The 16,558-nt window shown below is 45.8% G+C and overlaps 1 protein-coding gene across 1 annotated transcript in view; it reads left to right on the plus strand.

The window, feature by feature from the left end:
* The window catches only part of KLF8 (Kruppel like factor 8), a 293,082-nt gene that overhangs the window by 136,643 nt on the left and 139,881 nt on the right, over window positions 1-16,558 (plus strand). The window contains exon 3 of the mRNA XM_040404895.1: window positions 9,679-9,792. Within this exon, the coding sequence (XP_040260829.1) occupies window positions 9,679-9,792 (114 nt within the window). The remainder of the gene's footprint in view (window positions 1-9,678; window positions 9,793-16,558) is intronic.

Consider the following 16,558-nt stretch of genomic DNA (forward strand, 5'->3'; position numbering starts at 1 on the left):
GTTTCTGCTATTCTCCTTATATTGAGCATACGGGTAATGAGATTTTTTTTTTCCGTTCAGCCTCTGGGCTGAAAGAAAAAAATGAACGGCACAGATTTCTTCATTCGCATCGATCAATGTGGATGAAAAAATCTCTGCCAAAAAAAGAAAAAGGAGGGGAAAGGCGTCTGCCAGGACATAGGAGCTCCGCCCAACATCCATACCCACTTCAGCTCGTATGCCCTGGCAAACCAGATTTCTCCATTCATCAATCGATGTGGATGAATAAATCATTGCCGGGATTTTTTTTTTTATATATACAAAGTGTTTGCCAAAGTATATGAACACCGCCACCTCCTCAGCTCATATGCCTCGGCAAACATATCTTTTACTGCAGAGGAGAAATCTCGTCTTGCAGCGCCGCATACACCGACTTGCGTGTAATCTGACAGCAGCGCAATGCTTCTGTCCGAATGCACATCAGTGCTGCAGCTGGTTCATCGGTTGGTCCACCTGGAAGGTAAAAAAAACAAAACAAAAAAGAAAAAACCAGGCCGCAAAGCAATAACTTTATTAACTTTAGAACAGAACATATTAACTTTTTTAAACTTTTTTAACTTTTTTACTTACCGGTAATTTTTTTTTTGTTTAGTTTTTTTTACCTTTATAGAACAAACCTCTCCTTCCCCATGGGACAATGTGCAAAGCGCAAATCGCCCAAAGATGTGGCGAAGTACGTTATGCACTTTATCCCAGGTGAAAGGAGAGGTTTGCAGCAGCTGAGAGTAAAAGGGCCCTAATAGCCCTGTGTGCCTGTCCTGTGAGATGCATCCCTATGCTAGGTGTACCTGTGTGTGGTACTTCCGGAAACACTCTCCATAGCATAGGGCAGGGTGGTCAGCACAGTCAGGACAGAAATAGCGGGTGTCACGCCTTATTCCACTCCTGCTACAGACACAACATCTTTTTCGGGGTGACGGTTGGGTTGAGGTACCAGGAACGACACTGGGGAAATGTCGCTCGTGTAGACGGCTAACTACACTGGGGGATGGGGCCACGGAACCTCCTGGGTAAAGGAGGTTCTCGATGATCTCTTCCTGGAATTTGAGGAAAGATCGTGTTCTCCCAGCCTTACTGTAGAGAACAAAACTATTGTACAGCGCCAATTGAATTAAATATACAGACACCTTCTTATACCAGCGTCTGGTTCTGCGGGAAACTAAATACGGAGACAACATCTGGTCATTGAAGTCCACCCCTCCCATGAGCGCATTATAGTCGTGGACACAGAGGGGCTTTTCAATGACACGGGTTGCTCGCTCAATTTGGATTGTCGTGTCTGCGTGAATGGAGGAGAGCATGTAAACGTCACGCTTGTCTCTCCATTTCACCGCGAGCAGTTCTTCGTTACACAAGGCAGCCCTCTCCCCCCTTGCAAGACGGGTGGTTACAAGCCGTTGGGGGAAGCCCACGCGACTAGTTCGCGCGGTGCCACAGGCGCAAATCCGTTCTAGAAACAAATGCCTAAAGAGGGCCACACTTGTGTAAAAATTGTCCACATAAAGATGGTACCCCTTGCCGAATAAGGGTGACACCAAGTCCCAGACTGTCTTCCCACTGCTCCCCAGGTAGTCAGGGCAACCGACCGGCTCCAGGGTCTGATCTTTTCCCTCATAGACACGAAATTTGTGGGTATAGCCTGTGGCCCTTTCACAGAGCTTATACAATTTGACCCCATACCGGGCACGCTTGCTTGGGATGTACTGTTTGAAGCCAAGGCGCCCGGTAAAATGTATTAGGGACTCGTCTACGCAGATGTTTTGCTCGGGGGTATACAAATCTGCAAATTTCTGGTTGAAATGGTCTATGAGGGGCCGAATTTTGTGGAGCCGGTCAAAAGCTGGGTGGCCTCTGGGACGGGAGGTGGTGTTGTCGCTAAAATGCAGGAAACGGAGGATGGCCTCAAATCGTGCCCTGGACATAGCAGCAGAGAACATGGGCATGTGATGAATTGGGTGCGTTGACCAATATGACCGCAATTCATGCTTTTTTGTCAGGCCCATGTTGAGGAGAAGGCCCAAAAAAATTTTAATTTCGGAAACTTGGACTGGTTTCCACCGGAAAGGCTGGGCATAAAAGCTTCCCGGGTTGGTGGATATAAATTGTGTGGCATACTGGTTGGTCTCTGCCACGACTAAGTCCAAGAGCTCCGCAGTCAAGAACAGCTCAAAAAATCCCAGGGCCGAACCGATTTGAGCCGTCTCAACCCGAACTCCAGACTGGGCGGTGAAAGGGGGAACTACAGGTGCGGCTGAAGTTGGTGACTGCCAATCAGGGTTTGCCAGCACCTCAGGGACTCTAGGGGGTCTACGGGCCTGTCTGTGCGGTGGCTGCGACGGGGTAACTATTGCACGTGCCACCGTACCAGCTTCAACTGCCCTTCTGGTGCTCGCCACGTCACCATGTTGTACGGCAGTGCTGGTACTAGGTCCAGGGAGGGCTGCGCTGCTGGTGTATGCCTCACCACGTGATCCGGCAGCGACAGCCCCACTCTGCTGCTCTTGAAGCGGATCCTGCGTAACCTGTGGTCTAGCGACACGGGGCCTGGTACGCCTGGTGCTATCAGGGACCTCCACCTCCTCGTCCGAACTTTGGGTCAGAGAGCCACTGCTTTCCACAGGTTCATATTCTGACCCGCTAGATTCGTCAGATGAGGGTTCCCACTCCTCATCCGACTGGGTCAGAATCCTGTAGGCCTCTTCAGAAGAATACCCCCTGTTTGACATTTTGGACTACTAAATTTAGGGGTATTCCCTGAGACTACCCAAGAAAAAAAGCAAACCTGTCTTACAAAGGGGAGGCTAGCGAAGTACCGGAGGCCGCTGCGGTTGATAAAAAATATCAAAACTGATTTTTTTATCGCCGCAGTGCGTGTAAAATGAATGTGCAGTGATCAAAAAAATATATATTTTTTGTCACTGCGGTGGGGCGGGCGTGGGTGAACGCACGTGTGGGCGACCGATCAGGCCTGATCGGGCAAACACTGCGTTTTGGGTGGAGGGCGAACTAAAGTGACACTAATACTATTATAGATCTGACCGTGATCAGTTTTGATCACTTACAGATACTATAAAAGTACAAATGCTGATTAGCGATACGCTATTCAGCGAATAAAAGTGACTGCGGTGCGGGGGGGTGGGCGCTAACTGACGCTAACTACCTAACCAAGGGGCCTAAACTATCCCTAAAACCTAACAGCCAATACTAGTGAAAAAAAAAAAAGTGACAGTTTACACTGATCACTTTTTTTCCTTTCACTGGTGATTGACAGGGGGTGATCAAAGGGTTAATTGGGGTGCAGGGGGGTGATCAGGGGCTACAGTGAAGTGTTTGGTGTACTCACAGTGATGTCTGCTTCTCTGCTGGATCCAACCGACGAAAAGGACCAGCAGAGGAGCAGAGAAGCCATATAACAGATCATATTTACTAATATGATCTGTTATATGGCTTGTGATTGGATTTTTTAAAAATCGCCAGCCTGCCAGCCAATGATCGTTGCTGGCAGGCTGGTGACGAACTTGTTCTTTAACTTTTGCCGGCCCGCGATGCGCATGCGCGGGTCGGCTTGGAGCGAAATCTCGCGTCTCGCGAGATGACGCGTATATGCGTGACTGTGCGCAGCTCTGCCACCTCCGGAACGCGAATCTGCGTTAGGCGGTCCGGAGGTGGTTAAAGGCTGTCCGTGCCGTTCCGCAAATTGAGGAACGCGCACGGACGCCATCTGTGTTTTGCGGATCCGAGATTTGCGGACCGCAAAACACACCACGGTTGTGTGCATGCCGCCTAAGGGGGAAATTTTTTTTCTTCCTGACTCCATTCAGGCAATCGGATAACTCCCTTGATCAACGACCCCTCTCTAGTAGCTATAGCCTGTAATATTATTACACTCCAGAAATACATCCAGGCCCCTCTTGAACTCTTTTAGTGAACGCACCATCACCACCTCCTCAGGCAGAGGGTTCCATAGACTCACTGCTCTTACCGTAAAGAATCCTCTTCTAGTAAGAATGTTTCCACTCACTGACAGCAATCAGTCTTTAAAGGGTTTCTACCACCAGAAATACTGTTATGTAGCTGACTGATATAGCGATGCGCTAATGTCAGCACTACATTACAGTATGTTTCTAACATTAGTCCCTGCAGCCGTTTTTTGTTAAAAAAGCACTTTTATTATATGCTAATGAGCCTCTAGGTGCTCGAGGAATCCGGCACCAGGATCGCATCATTCACTCACTGTGCCTGTGCCGAAGACAGAAGTGAACGGCGCAGGCGCGGGATTTCGCCAACGATGCAGGGAACAGTGGCATCAATGAAGAGGAGCTGGGCGGGCACAACACTGGACCTGGGCGGCATAATGGGTGAGTGGACGGAGCCTCTAGATGCTGATTTTACGCCCACATAGCACCTAGAGGCTCATTAGCATATAATAAAAGTGCTTTTTTAACAAAAACGGCTGCAGGGACTAACGTTAGAAACATACTGTAATGTAGTGCTGACATTAGCGCATCGCCAATGTCAGTCAGCTACATAACAGTATTTCTGGTGGTAGAAACCCTTTAATACATAGTATATGATGATGTAGGACTTTCCATTACTCAGTGATGAGGCAGCGCCGGTGCACCATTGTACTGTACTACATACATACAGAGATGTAGCAGAGTTAACAGTCATAGACCTAATGCTTTAACTAGATGTGATAAATCAACAAGTGTGACTGTTAACTCTGGTACATGTGTATGTATGTAGTACAGTAGAAACTAACCGTGTCCCTAAGGGTACATTAACACGACCGTGCCATGTTTCGCGGTCCACAAATTGCAAATCCCCAAAACACGGATACCGGCCGTGTGCGTTCCGCATTTTGCAGAATGCACAGGGCCGGTGCTATATAGAAAATGCTTATTCTTGTCCATGATTGCAGATAAGAATAGGACATGCTCTATACTTTTTCCGGGGCCGCGGAACGGAACTACAGATGCGGACAGCAATTAAACAGCAATCCTAGACAATTTGAAAACACTACATGACCCTGTGAGCACTGCAGGAGACAACCTGTGACAGACAGAATGATATTGCTGGGCTTGTAGTTGCCACTGCATGAACAACATTATAGAAGCATTGGCTACATGCTTGGACTTGCAGTTCTCCATGCCATGTTTTTAATGTCCTCCTGCATTATAGCAACACACATGCACTACACATGTAGTCACCTAAGGATCTGAGGGGCTTGCACATCAAGAGCACTGTGGTGGATCTATAACCCCCAGCATGCTCTGACATCTGCATAGTATAGAGGTGCCAGGAGGAGTGAAAACACTCACGAATGAGGTCAGTCTTTGCAGTCACGACCCCATTCCCAATTACCAAGCATTCAGTTATGTCATACTCTCAGATCTTTAATGTGCTGCTTCACTTACCTGTCATGGATTCGCCTGGCAGTAGTGCTCCCGTCACAGCATAGCAACAAGCCCCGCTGTCATGGTTGCTGCATGGCCTATTGGGGAACAGAAGCGTCAGGCCAATCAGATGCGGCTCCAGACTCTGGCCTGATTTTGACTTTGCTTGTGGATTCAGATGCAGTCCTGGCTTCAGATGCAGTCCAGTCTGATTCTGACTTCTTTGTATTTGAACTCCTCTTATCCCTTTAGGTTAAGCCTCTGCAGATAGTTAAGGAGGGATTGTTATCCAGTTGTGGCCCACCGCCTGGGACAGATGGTGCAAGTAGGTAGGGACAGTGGTACGGGTGGAGATCAGGGCTTCACTGTCCATTTCACTGTGCATGTGAATAGCTATCTGGATTTTCCCTTCGGCAATTGAAAAGGATTTGGAGAAATTGTTCTGAGTGTGCAACCTTTTCGCACCAGTCAATAGTTTTATATGCTAGATTCAAAGACAAAAACTATACCAAGAGCCTGGTTAAACAGACATTTGACAGAGCCTCAGCCCTTTCACAAGTTGATCGTTTGGCACCATCTGGTGTGTATGATGATACCAGGAACTTTAAACACAATTTCAATACCACTTACAACACTGGACATAGACAAGTTAGGAATATATTGTGTCACTGGCATATGTTGCTAAGTATTCGATAACTTAAGGGCCTTACTCCACTAAAATCACAGCTGAAATTCCAAAGTTCCATCACATTACGTAATATTTTTGGCCACTGTTATAATATTCAGAAGGGATTTCAGAAACACAATTGAAGGTCATTTATGAATAGATATCCGCCAACTTTTGGGGTATATCTGTTGCAGATTCAGTTGTGAAGCGGATTTGTGGCCGAATCTGTTTAAGGTGTCGAAAATTATCTAAATCTACGCCATTGCCTCTACATAACTCAGGTGCATCAAGCGCGAGCGCCTGGTTAAGACGAGCTTCTAAAATGCTGGTCATAATAAATGACCCCAAGTGTGTCCATCATTTGCACAATGATGCATGCATAGCTGCAGTGTGATTTCAGTGTCATTACTACATCCATTTAACTCTTACCAAATACTGTCCCAGATATATTTTAAAAACTTAGAGGGAATCATTTTGGATTTATAAATTAGTCAGCCTGCAACCAAACAGTCTTGGTGGACATGGTGGAATTATCTTTTGAGTATTTTATCTTTTAGGATGTTTTCCTATTTTTATGGATTTTGTTTAACTTAAAGGGGTATTCCCATCTTGGACATTGGGGGCCTATCAGTAGGATATGCTCCCAGTGTCTAATAGATGCTGGTCGCACCTCTGGGATCTACACCTATACTTAGAACAGAGCCCGAAAAGTGCTAGAGGGCGCACCATGGGCTGCCCGCCATTCATTCATATGGGAGTGCCAAAAATAGTGCGCAACTATTTTCATTAGCTCCATAGAAGTGAATGGAGAGGTGGTGATGCTTGCGCAGTCCGCTTCCCATTCACTTCTGAAAATAGTCGAGCGTGCCGCTCGATTATTTTCAGTGCTACCATAGGAATAAATCGAGGGCAGCCCTCATGCGATATACAGTAGATATAAACTTTTTCCACCTTTTAATGTGACCTAAAAACTGTACAAATCAATTGAAAAAGAAACTGAAATCTTTTAGGTAGAAGGAAGAAAAAATATAAAAATAAAATAATATGGTTGCATAAGTGTGCACACCCTTAAACTAATACTTTGTTGAAGCACCTTTTGATTTTATTGCAGCACTCAGTCTTTTTGGGTATGAGTCTATCAGCATGGCACATTTTGACTTGGCAACAGTTCAAATCTGTCAGATTGCGAGGGCATCTCCTGTGCACAGCCCTCTTCAGATCACCCCACAGATTTTCAATTGGATTCAGGTCTGGGCTCTGGCTGGGTCGTTCCAAAACTTTAATCTTCTTCTGGTGAAGCCATTCCTTTGTTTATTTGGATGCATGCTTTGGGTCTTTGTCATGCTGAAAGATGAAGTTTCTCTTCGTGTTCAGCGTTCAGTTTTGTGCCAATATTGACTGGTATTCATAATTTCCTCTAGCTTATCTAAGGCCCCAGTTCCAGCTGAAGAAAAACAGCTCCAAAGCATGATACTGCAACTACCAAGCTTCACTGTGGGTGTAGTGTTCTTTTGGTGATGTGCAGTGTTGTTTTTGGGCCAAACATATCTTTTGGCCAAAATGTTCAACCTTGGTTTCATCAGACCATAACACCTTTTCCCACATGCTTCTGGGAGACTTCACATGTGTTTTTGCAAAATGTAGATGGATGTTTTTCTTCGTAAGAAAAGTCTTTCGTCTTGCCACTCTACCCTATAGCCCAGACATATGAAGAATACGGGAGATTGTTGTCACATGTACCACACAGCCAGTAATTTCCAGATATTCCTGCAGCTCCTATGTTGCTGTAGGCCTCTTTGTAGCCTCCCAGACCAGTTTTCTTCTCGTCTTTTCGTCCAGTTCTTGGTAATGTCACTATTGTGCCATATTTTCTCCACTTAATGATGACTTTTTGGGTATGAGTCTATCAGCATGGCACATTTTGACTTGGCAAGATTTGCCCAATCTTCTTTGCTAAAACACTCCAAATCTGTCAGATTGCGAGGGCATCTCCTGTGTACAGCCCTCTTCAGATCACCCCACAGATTTTCAATCAGATTCAGGTCTGGGCTCTGGCTGGGCCATTCCAAAACTTTTCTTCTGGTGAAGCCATTCCTTTGTTGATTTGGATGTATGCTTTGGGTCGTTGTCATGCTGAAAGATGAAGTTCCTCTTCATGATTAGCTTTCTAGCAGAAGCCTGAAGGTTTTGTGCCAATATTGACTTGTATTTGGAACTGTTCATAATTCCCTCTAGCTTAACTAAGGCCCTAGTTCCAGCTGAGGAAAAACAGCCCCAAAGCATGATGCTGCCACCACCATGCTTCACTGTGGGTATGGTGTTCTTTTCGTGATGTGCAGTGTTGTTTTTGCACCAAACATATCTTTTGGAATTATGGCCAAAAAGTTCAACCTTGGTTTCATCAGACCATAACACCTTTTCCCACATGCTTTTGGGAGACTTCAGATGTGTTTTTGCAAAATGTAGCCTGGCTTGGATGTTTTTCTTCGTAAGAAAGGGCTTTCGTCTTGCCACTCCACCCCATAGACCAGACATATGAAGAATACGGGAGATTGTTGTCACATGTACCACACAGCCAGTACTTGCCAGATATTCTTGCAGCTCCTCTAATATTGCTGTAGGCCTCTTGGTAGCCTCCCAGACTAGTTTTCTTCTCATTTTTTTTTAATCAATTTTGGAGGGACGTCCAGTTCTTGGTAATGTCACTGTTGTACCATATTTTCTCCACTTGATAATGACTGTCTTCACTGTGTTCCATTGTATATCTAATGCCTTGGAAATTCTTTTGTACCCTTCTCCTGACTGATACCTTTTAACAATGAGATCCCTCTGATGCTTTGGAAGCTCTCCGTGGACCATGGCTTTTGCTGTGGGATGCGACTAAGGCCTCATGCACACGACCGTTGTTTTGTTCCGCATCCGAGCCGCAGGCGGCTCGGATGCGGACCCATTCACTTCAATGGGTCCTCAAAAGATGCGGACAGCACTCCATGTGCTGTCTGCATCCGTTGCTGCGTTCCGTGGCCCTGCAAATAAATATATAACCTGTCCTATTCTTGTCCGTTTTGCGGACAAGAATAGGCCGTTATATCAATGGCTGTCCGTGCCGTTCCGCAAATTGCAACCACTAAATTTTTTTTGTTTTCTTCCCTCCACCTAAAAGATTTCAGTTTGTTTTTCAATTGAGTGGTACAGTTTATAGGTCACATTAAAGGTGGAAAAAGTTCTGAAATTATTTATCTTTGTCTCATTTTTTTACAGCACAGAAACCTGAAATTTTAATAGGGGTGTTTAGACTTTTTATATCCACTGTACCATCAATGTCTGGAGCGCTGTGGCCTCTTCAAACAGCTTATTGGTGGAGGTTCTGGGAGTCGGACCCCCACCAATAAGATATTGATGACCTTTTCTTAGGTTAGACCATCAATAACAAATTCTTGGGCAACCACTCAAACGTCTCAACCTAACTTTTTCCCCCTGTTTGAATGTGTTTTCATATATAATGTTTATGTTTGTGGAACGATGCACATAATGTGATCTTAGAGAATGCTGATTTGCTGTTAATTTATTTAATAGGAGAAACCCGTGGATTATTGATCCGGTCACCAGCATCTAAAATTGAAGATTCAGATTCAAGGACTGATCAGTTACCATGTGATCTTGGACAAGTTGATTTATCTGATAATTCAGGTATTTATTTATTTTTTTCAGTAAAATGATCTTAAACAAGACCACAGCACTTATGTCATTTGTAAACTGCTGACTTCATCAGAGATTTGACTACAAAATGCATAAAAAAATTGAAAAGGCACCTAGATTTATATTGCTTATAGATGCATTGCATTGGTATTTTTCTTGACTTTTGTTATACAATTTTCCTAAAACATAACTGTAGGGATTACCCAGTGTTTATCTATATTCCCAGGCTAGTATTTGCATGAACATTTTGTAATACATTTTTTATTTGGTTTATTTATTTCTAGTTTTGCATTAAGTACAGAACTATGAATAAATAAAGGTACAGAATTGACAGGATACAATTTTGGAACATCACATATGCATGTAAACAGTAGAACCAGGGTTCAGTAGCAAAAGCGTCTACTGTCCAAGTCCCTCTTAGTGTCAGTAATAAATGGAACATTGCAACTGGGGTACACAAGTATGGAATTAAAAACAAACCATTTATACCAATCATATCACTCTAAAGAACAGTCACATTCAGATTGTTTGAACTGAAGGAAGGAATTGAAAGCTTTTGAAAGATATGGCGTTATTGGCGTTGTTAGCCGCACATTTTTTTCTACTAAATGGTTCAACTGGATAATACCAATGCTATATGTCCGTGCTACATAAGTGAGTAAAATAAAAAAATAAATGAAACCCTTGAAGCAGGCATTGATCCCCAGTATATCCCAACAAGAGAGAACCATGAACCCAAGTGTTTAAGCTGAGACACCAAATATTGGTGAAATAAATTACACAATAAAAGCACACAGAGCTATGGGGACTGGATATTGCAGATGTGCTAGTGGCTATCTAGCAACCCATGTCCTCAGCTCTTTACACAAAATCCAGGTGACGGGTTCCCTTTAAGGCATTAAAATATCAAGTGATCAATACAAATTTTACATGTATACTTTTATAGGACAAAAGCTTGTGTTTTTAATCCAAACAATAAGCCATTTTATAACATGAATAAAAGCTAAGTTTTATGGTAATAGAGTGGAATATTTGAGGTAGGACTAAAAAAAAATGTAAGCTTTTGCATGTCCATATCACCCTATTGGGTCCTTTTTTTAATTGTATTACATGTAACAACCAGCCATTTTTCTATACTGCTTAAAGGGGCGGGCACTGTGGAGGTCACTGTTATTAAAGGGGCGGGCACTGTGGAGGTCACTGTTATTAAAGGGCCGGGCGCTATGAAGGTCCCTGTCATAGGGGCGGCCACTGTGAAAGTCAATGTTAAATGGGCGGTCACTGTGAAAGTCCATGTTAAATGGGCGGCCACTGTGAAAGTCAATGTTAAATGGGCGGCCACTGTGAGTCACTTTTAAAGGGGCGGGCACTGAGGAGGTCTCTGTTAAAGGGGTGGGCACTTTAGAGGTCTCTGTTAAAGGGGCGGGCACTGTGAAGGTTACTGTTAAAGGGGCGGCCACTATGAAGGTCACTGTTAAAGGGGTGGTCATTGTTAAAGGGCAAGCACTGTGGAGGTCAATGTTAAAGGGGCAGGCACTGTTAAAGGGGTGGTCAATGCTAAAGGGGCGGTCATTGTTAAAGGGGCAGGCACTGTGGAGTTAAATTTTAAAGGGGCGGCCACTGTGATGGTCAGTGTTAAAGGGGCGGGCACTGTGGAGGTCATTGTTAAAGAGGCGGGTACTGTAGAGGTCATTGTTATGGGAGAAACTGTCTATCTTTTAACGACACAGGGAAACATAAAATGAAATAGATTAAATATCCCCGTGCGAAGCTGGGTCCTTCTGCTAGTATAAAATAAAATATAATAGGAATGAGCGAGATTACGGCAATCTGTGACGAAAGGAGGAGATTCGAAGGACATTGGCGGTGCTTGGCTCCTTCACAGGGGGGCATGGCTAAGCACCACGAAGGTTAGTGCAGCCCCTTGGGCTCCTTACAAAGCTCATTTACATATCTCTAAAATCATTTTTTGAACAAAATATTGCAGACATGCTAGCGGCGATCTAGCCGTGCATGTCCGCAGCTCTATAACCAAAATCGAGGTGAAAAACTCCCTTTAATAACGATTTCCTCCCTTAGTGGCCAGAACCTGGGATCTTTTGATCCCTTGTCCTATTCACACTGATAGAGCTCTATTAGGGTAAATAGGTCTTCACACTGTCCCTGCTGCCCTGTGCATAGTACACACAGCAGCAGGGAGCTGACCATGGCAGCCAGGGCTTAAGTAGCGTCCTGGCTGCCATAGTAACCAATTGGAGCCCCAGGATTACACTGCTAGGGGCTCAGATCAGAAGCTGCCACCAATGAGGGGGAGGGGACCCTGTGGCCACTGCCACCAATAAGAAGGGGAGGGGACCCTGTGGCCACTGCCACCAATGATTTTAATACTAGGGGGTTGAGGGAGGGGGGGGGGGGGTGCACTGCGCCACCAATGATTAACCTTTAATACAGGAGGCGGGTGCCGGCAGCAGATCAGCGGCAGTTAAACCCTCAGGTGCCGCACCTAAGGGGTTAATTGCCGATCATCGCAGCTTCCTGTCAGAGGCAGGATGCCAAGCAGCGGTGCGATTCTGCTGCCGGCACCTGCCTCCTGTATTAAAAGTTAAAGACGACCTTTCATGAGAAGGCTACACAGAGCAGTGCCCAGGGATCTCCCTGCGCCTATTATTATTCCTGGGCGCCCATTACTGTCTCCTGCACCGTATGCTAATTACTACTATCGGAGAAATGGAGAGGAGACATCAGCTTCTCTCCTGGGCGTTCCTTCTCCCTGGCTGTGACGTTCTGCACTGCGATTGGACAGCGCTACAGCCAGGGAGAAGGAACACCCAGGAGAGAAGCTAATGTCTCCTGCCCATTGCTCCGATAGTAGTAATTAGCATACGGAGCAGGAGTCAGTAATGGGGGCACAGCGGGCAAACGGAGCGGCGCCCAGGAATAATAGTAAGTGCAGTGAGATCCCTGGGTGCCGCTCTCTGTAACTTAAAGTCCGGACCCATTTAAAGTCCTGCTATCATTAGTGGCGCAGTGCGCCTGCCCCTCTCTCCTCATTGGTGGCAGCGGCACAGAGGGAGGGAGAGACTGCTTCCTTCTCCCCTGTGCTGCTGAGGGAACATTGGCGCTCCCACAGCAGCGTGATCATGTTCTGTAATACTAGGCTGCCCAGTATCGAAAAAATTGAAATCCCGGTATCTTATCGATACGGGACAAAAGTATCGATTGGGTATCGAAATTTCGATACCCGCAACAACCCTACACGTAGGTATAGGGAATAACATCCAGTCTGGATCTTGCAGAATTTGGACTTTGAAGGAATGCCTCCCCCCAATGATGGAACACTGTTTAAATGGAGGCATGGATCTATTCACTGCAGGCCACTGAGGAATGAACATGTAGTTCCGAAACGCATCTGGCGCTAGTTTATTTACAGTGAATAGTTATTGATTGCAGTTTCCAGCAATATTATATTTGTCGCAACAGCCCGGTGATCCCAAGGACTGTTCGCAATCCGTTACCTGAGCTGTTCGCATCCCATAACCTGCGCACTATTTCCTGACCACGTGGGAATGAGTCAGCGTGCACACCAATACAGACACCGCGTAACAGGGAATCAAGACACAACCCAGAGAAGTCAACTCTCGCATGAATGCCTAGCACCTTCGACCCATAGGAGTAGGCATATTAATAAGCCGACCCATCTGTTAGACAGCGTGATCGCCACTTAGCTACCATCTGGATTGGTAACGTCGTACCCTGCGACCATATTATTTGTTGCAGCAACAGCTGCTTTGCTATATTTATTATTGGATTGACAATACATCTTACGGCTATAGTGATTACCGTTAACAACACAATTGATACTGTGTTGATTTCAAACTGACTATATCTCACTGCATGTGTCTGTTGCAGTAATAGCTGCTTTTCTTACAATCACTAGTGGACTGGCAACACACTATCTTGCGACTATAGTGATCATTGTCAATAGGAGTACAGTTGATACAGTGTTGGTCTCAAACTGACTATATCTGTCATGCCCCGCTCTGACGATGTGCGGAGGTCGACCAGGATAGCAGCACGAGTTTAGTGTTTGTTTTGGAGCCGTGCTGGATCCGCCTCTCATCAGGTGCACTGGGTGGGGTCATTAGTTTAAATAGCACACCATCCCAGTGCTCTGAGCGGATTATAGGAATCACTGTGGTCTTGGAAGCTAGGAAGGAAGGTTGTCTGTTCCAGCTCTGAAAGATAAGTGTGGTTTCAAGTTTGGTTGTTTTGTGTCATCTCTCCCATCCAGGTTCTGTGCGAGCAGGCTGCTCCTGTTTCCCCTCTTCACCATCTCAGGGAATTTAGGGAGTTTCAGCCCAGGCACGGGGACACATCATACCTACCACCATGGTCTGCATGTGGGCTGAGCAGTGCAGGGAAAGAGGTCAGGGATTAGCTAGGAGGTGACCCTTCCCCTGTCTCTCGCCCAGAGCCTGGTTGGTGGTTTATCTGTAAGTCTGAGTGCACGTCCGCCGTGACATTATAATCCGCCATACTGTGACTGCCATTACCCAGCGTTTTTTTGATGGCGTCAATTGAAGCACTGGTTGACCGCTTGCAGGGGCTATCCCTAGAGGTTGTGGAGCTACGTGGTTCGGTCACACGGTGTCAGAATGCTCTGGCAGCTGGTGCAGGTCAAATTTGTGTGGAGCCTAAAGTGGCTCTTCCTGATCGATTTTCAGGAGGTACGGATGACTTTATCCGTTTTAGAGAATCCTGCAAATTGTACTTTCGGCTGCGTCCATCGTCGTCAGGTGATGAGAGTCAGAGGATAGGTATAGTTATTTCTCTGCTTAAAGGGGACGCGCAATCATGGGCCTTTTCTTTGCCACCTGGTTCTCGGGCCCTCCGGTCGGTGGGGGAATTTTTTAAGGCCCTGGGATTAATCTACGATGACCCAGATCGGGTCTCGATGGCAGAGTCGAGATTATGTAATTTGTTTCAGGGGGAACATACTGCAGAGGCTTACTGTGTTGAGTTTAGGAGGTGGACTACTGAATCAGAGTGGAATGATCCCGCGTTACGTAGTCAGTTTTGTCAGGGGTTATCTGAAAGATTGAAGGATGCCCTTGCTTTTCATGAATACCCAGACTCTTTGGAGAACGCCATGTCTTTAGCAGTACGGCTAGATAGACGTATCAGAGAGAGGTATAGGGCTCCCTCCACGCAAGGTATCCCTTCTGTGAGTGGTTTCGTATACTGCCTCCCCGGGTGATGTTACAGGTAACTCTGGGGTAGCGGAGGAACCCATGCAGTTGGGTCAGGTTTCTTGCCATTCTGATAGTAGAGACTTTAGGAAAATGAACAAGCTATGTTACTATTGTGGAAAGAGGGGTCATTTTATTTTTGCTTGTCCTTATGTTAAACCACAGGTGGAAGAGAAAAAGAAAAAGGAAAAAAAAAATTCACTTGGTAGTATGAATGGTGTGGTGGAGCAGGCAGGTATGCAAGCTCCCTGCAGTTCCTGTTTTCTCCTTCCAGCTATGGTGGCGCTAGAGTCAAAAATGTTTTTGTTGAAGTATTCCTTGATTGTGGTGCTGGGGTAAACCTAATTGACTTTCTTTTTCTTCAAAAGCTAGGACTAAGTACTTGCACTTTAGAGAACGAGATTCGTGTTTTTGCAATTGATTCTTCCCCTCTTTCTCAAAGGAGCCTTACTCACATTGTTCATGGTATTCAGTTAAGGGTGGGTGATTCACATGTTGAAATTATTTCTTGTTTTGGCCTTAGCAGAATTTGCGTTGAATAACCATAGGCAGGAGTCCACGGGTAAGTCGCCATTTTTTGGCGCATACGGTTTCCATCCTCAGTTTGGTACCTTTTCTGGGACTAGTTCCTCTGGGATGCCAGAGGAGGAGAGATTCTCTTCTGCCTTATCCTCCATCTGGCGGAGGATTCAAGGGAATTTGGAGAAGATGGGTGAGAGGTATAAACGAATGGCTGACAAGAGACGTGTGACTGGTCCGGACCTGTGTGTGGGTGATCTGGTGTGGTTGTCCACTAAGAATATCAAATTGAGAGTGCCATCTTGGAAACTGGGTCCAAGATTTATTGGTCCGTATAAAATTTCTGCGGTGATCAATCCAATCCTGTAGCGTTTCGGCTGGATCTTCCACAGGTCTTTACTAAAAAAATACGTGAGACCGGTGGAACCATCACCATTGCCTCCTCCTCCTGTTCTAGTTGAGGGAAACTTGGAGTTTAAGATCTCCAGGATTCTCGACTCTAGAATTCTTCGGGGTTCCCTTCAGTACTTGGTGCACTGGAGGGGATACGGCCCTGAGGAGAGGATGTGGGTTCCTGCGCTGGATGTCAATGCCAGCCGACTGGTGAGGGCCTTTCATAGGTCCCATCTGGATAAGGTTGGTCCGGGGTGTCCGGAGGTCACCCGTAGAAGGGGGGGTACTGTCATGCCCCACTCTGATGATGTGCGGAGGTCGGTCAGGATAGCAGCACGAGTTTAGTGTTTGTTTTGGAGCCGTGCTGGATCCGCCTCTCATCAGGTGCACTGGGTGGGGTCATTCGTTTAAATAGCACACCATCCCAGTGCTCTGAGCGGATTATAGGAATCACTGTGGTCTTGGAAGCTAGGAAGGAAGGTTGTCTGTTCCAGCTCTGAAAGATAAGTGTTTCAAGTTTGGTTGTTTTGTGTCATCTCTCCCATCCAGGTTCTGTGCGAGCAGGCTGCTCCTGTTTCCCCTCTTCACCATCTCAG

The sequence above is a fragment of the Bufo bufo genome, chromosome 8 (assembly GCF_905171765.1).
Source record: "Bufo bufo chromosome 8, aBufBuf1.1, whole genome shotgun sequence".
Classification (NCBI taxonomy): Eukaryota; Metazoa; Chordata; class Amphibia; order Anura; family Bufonidae; genus Bufo; species Bufo bufo.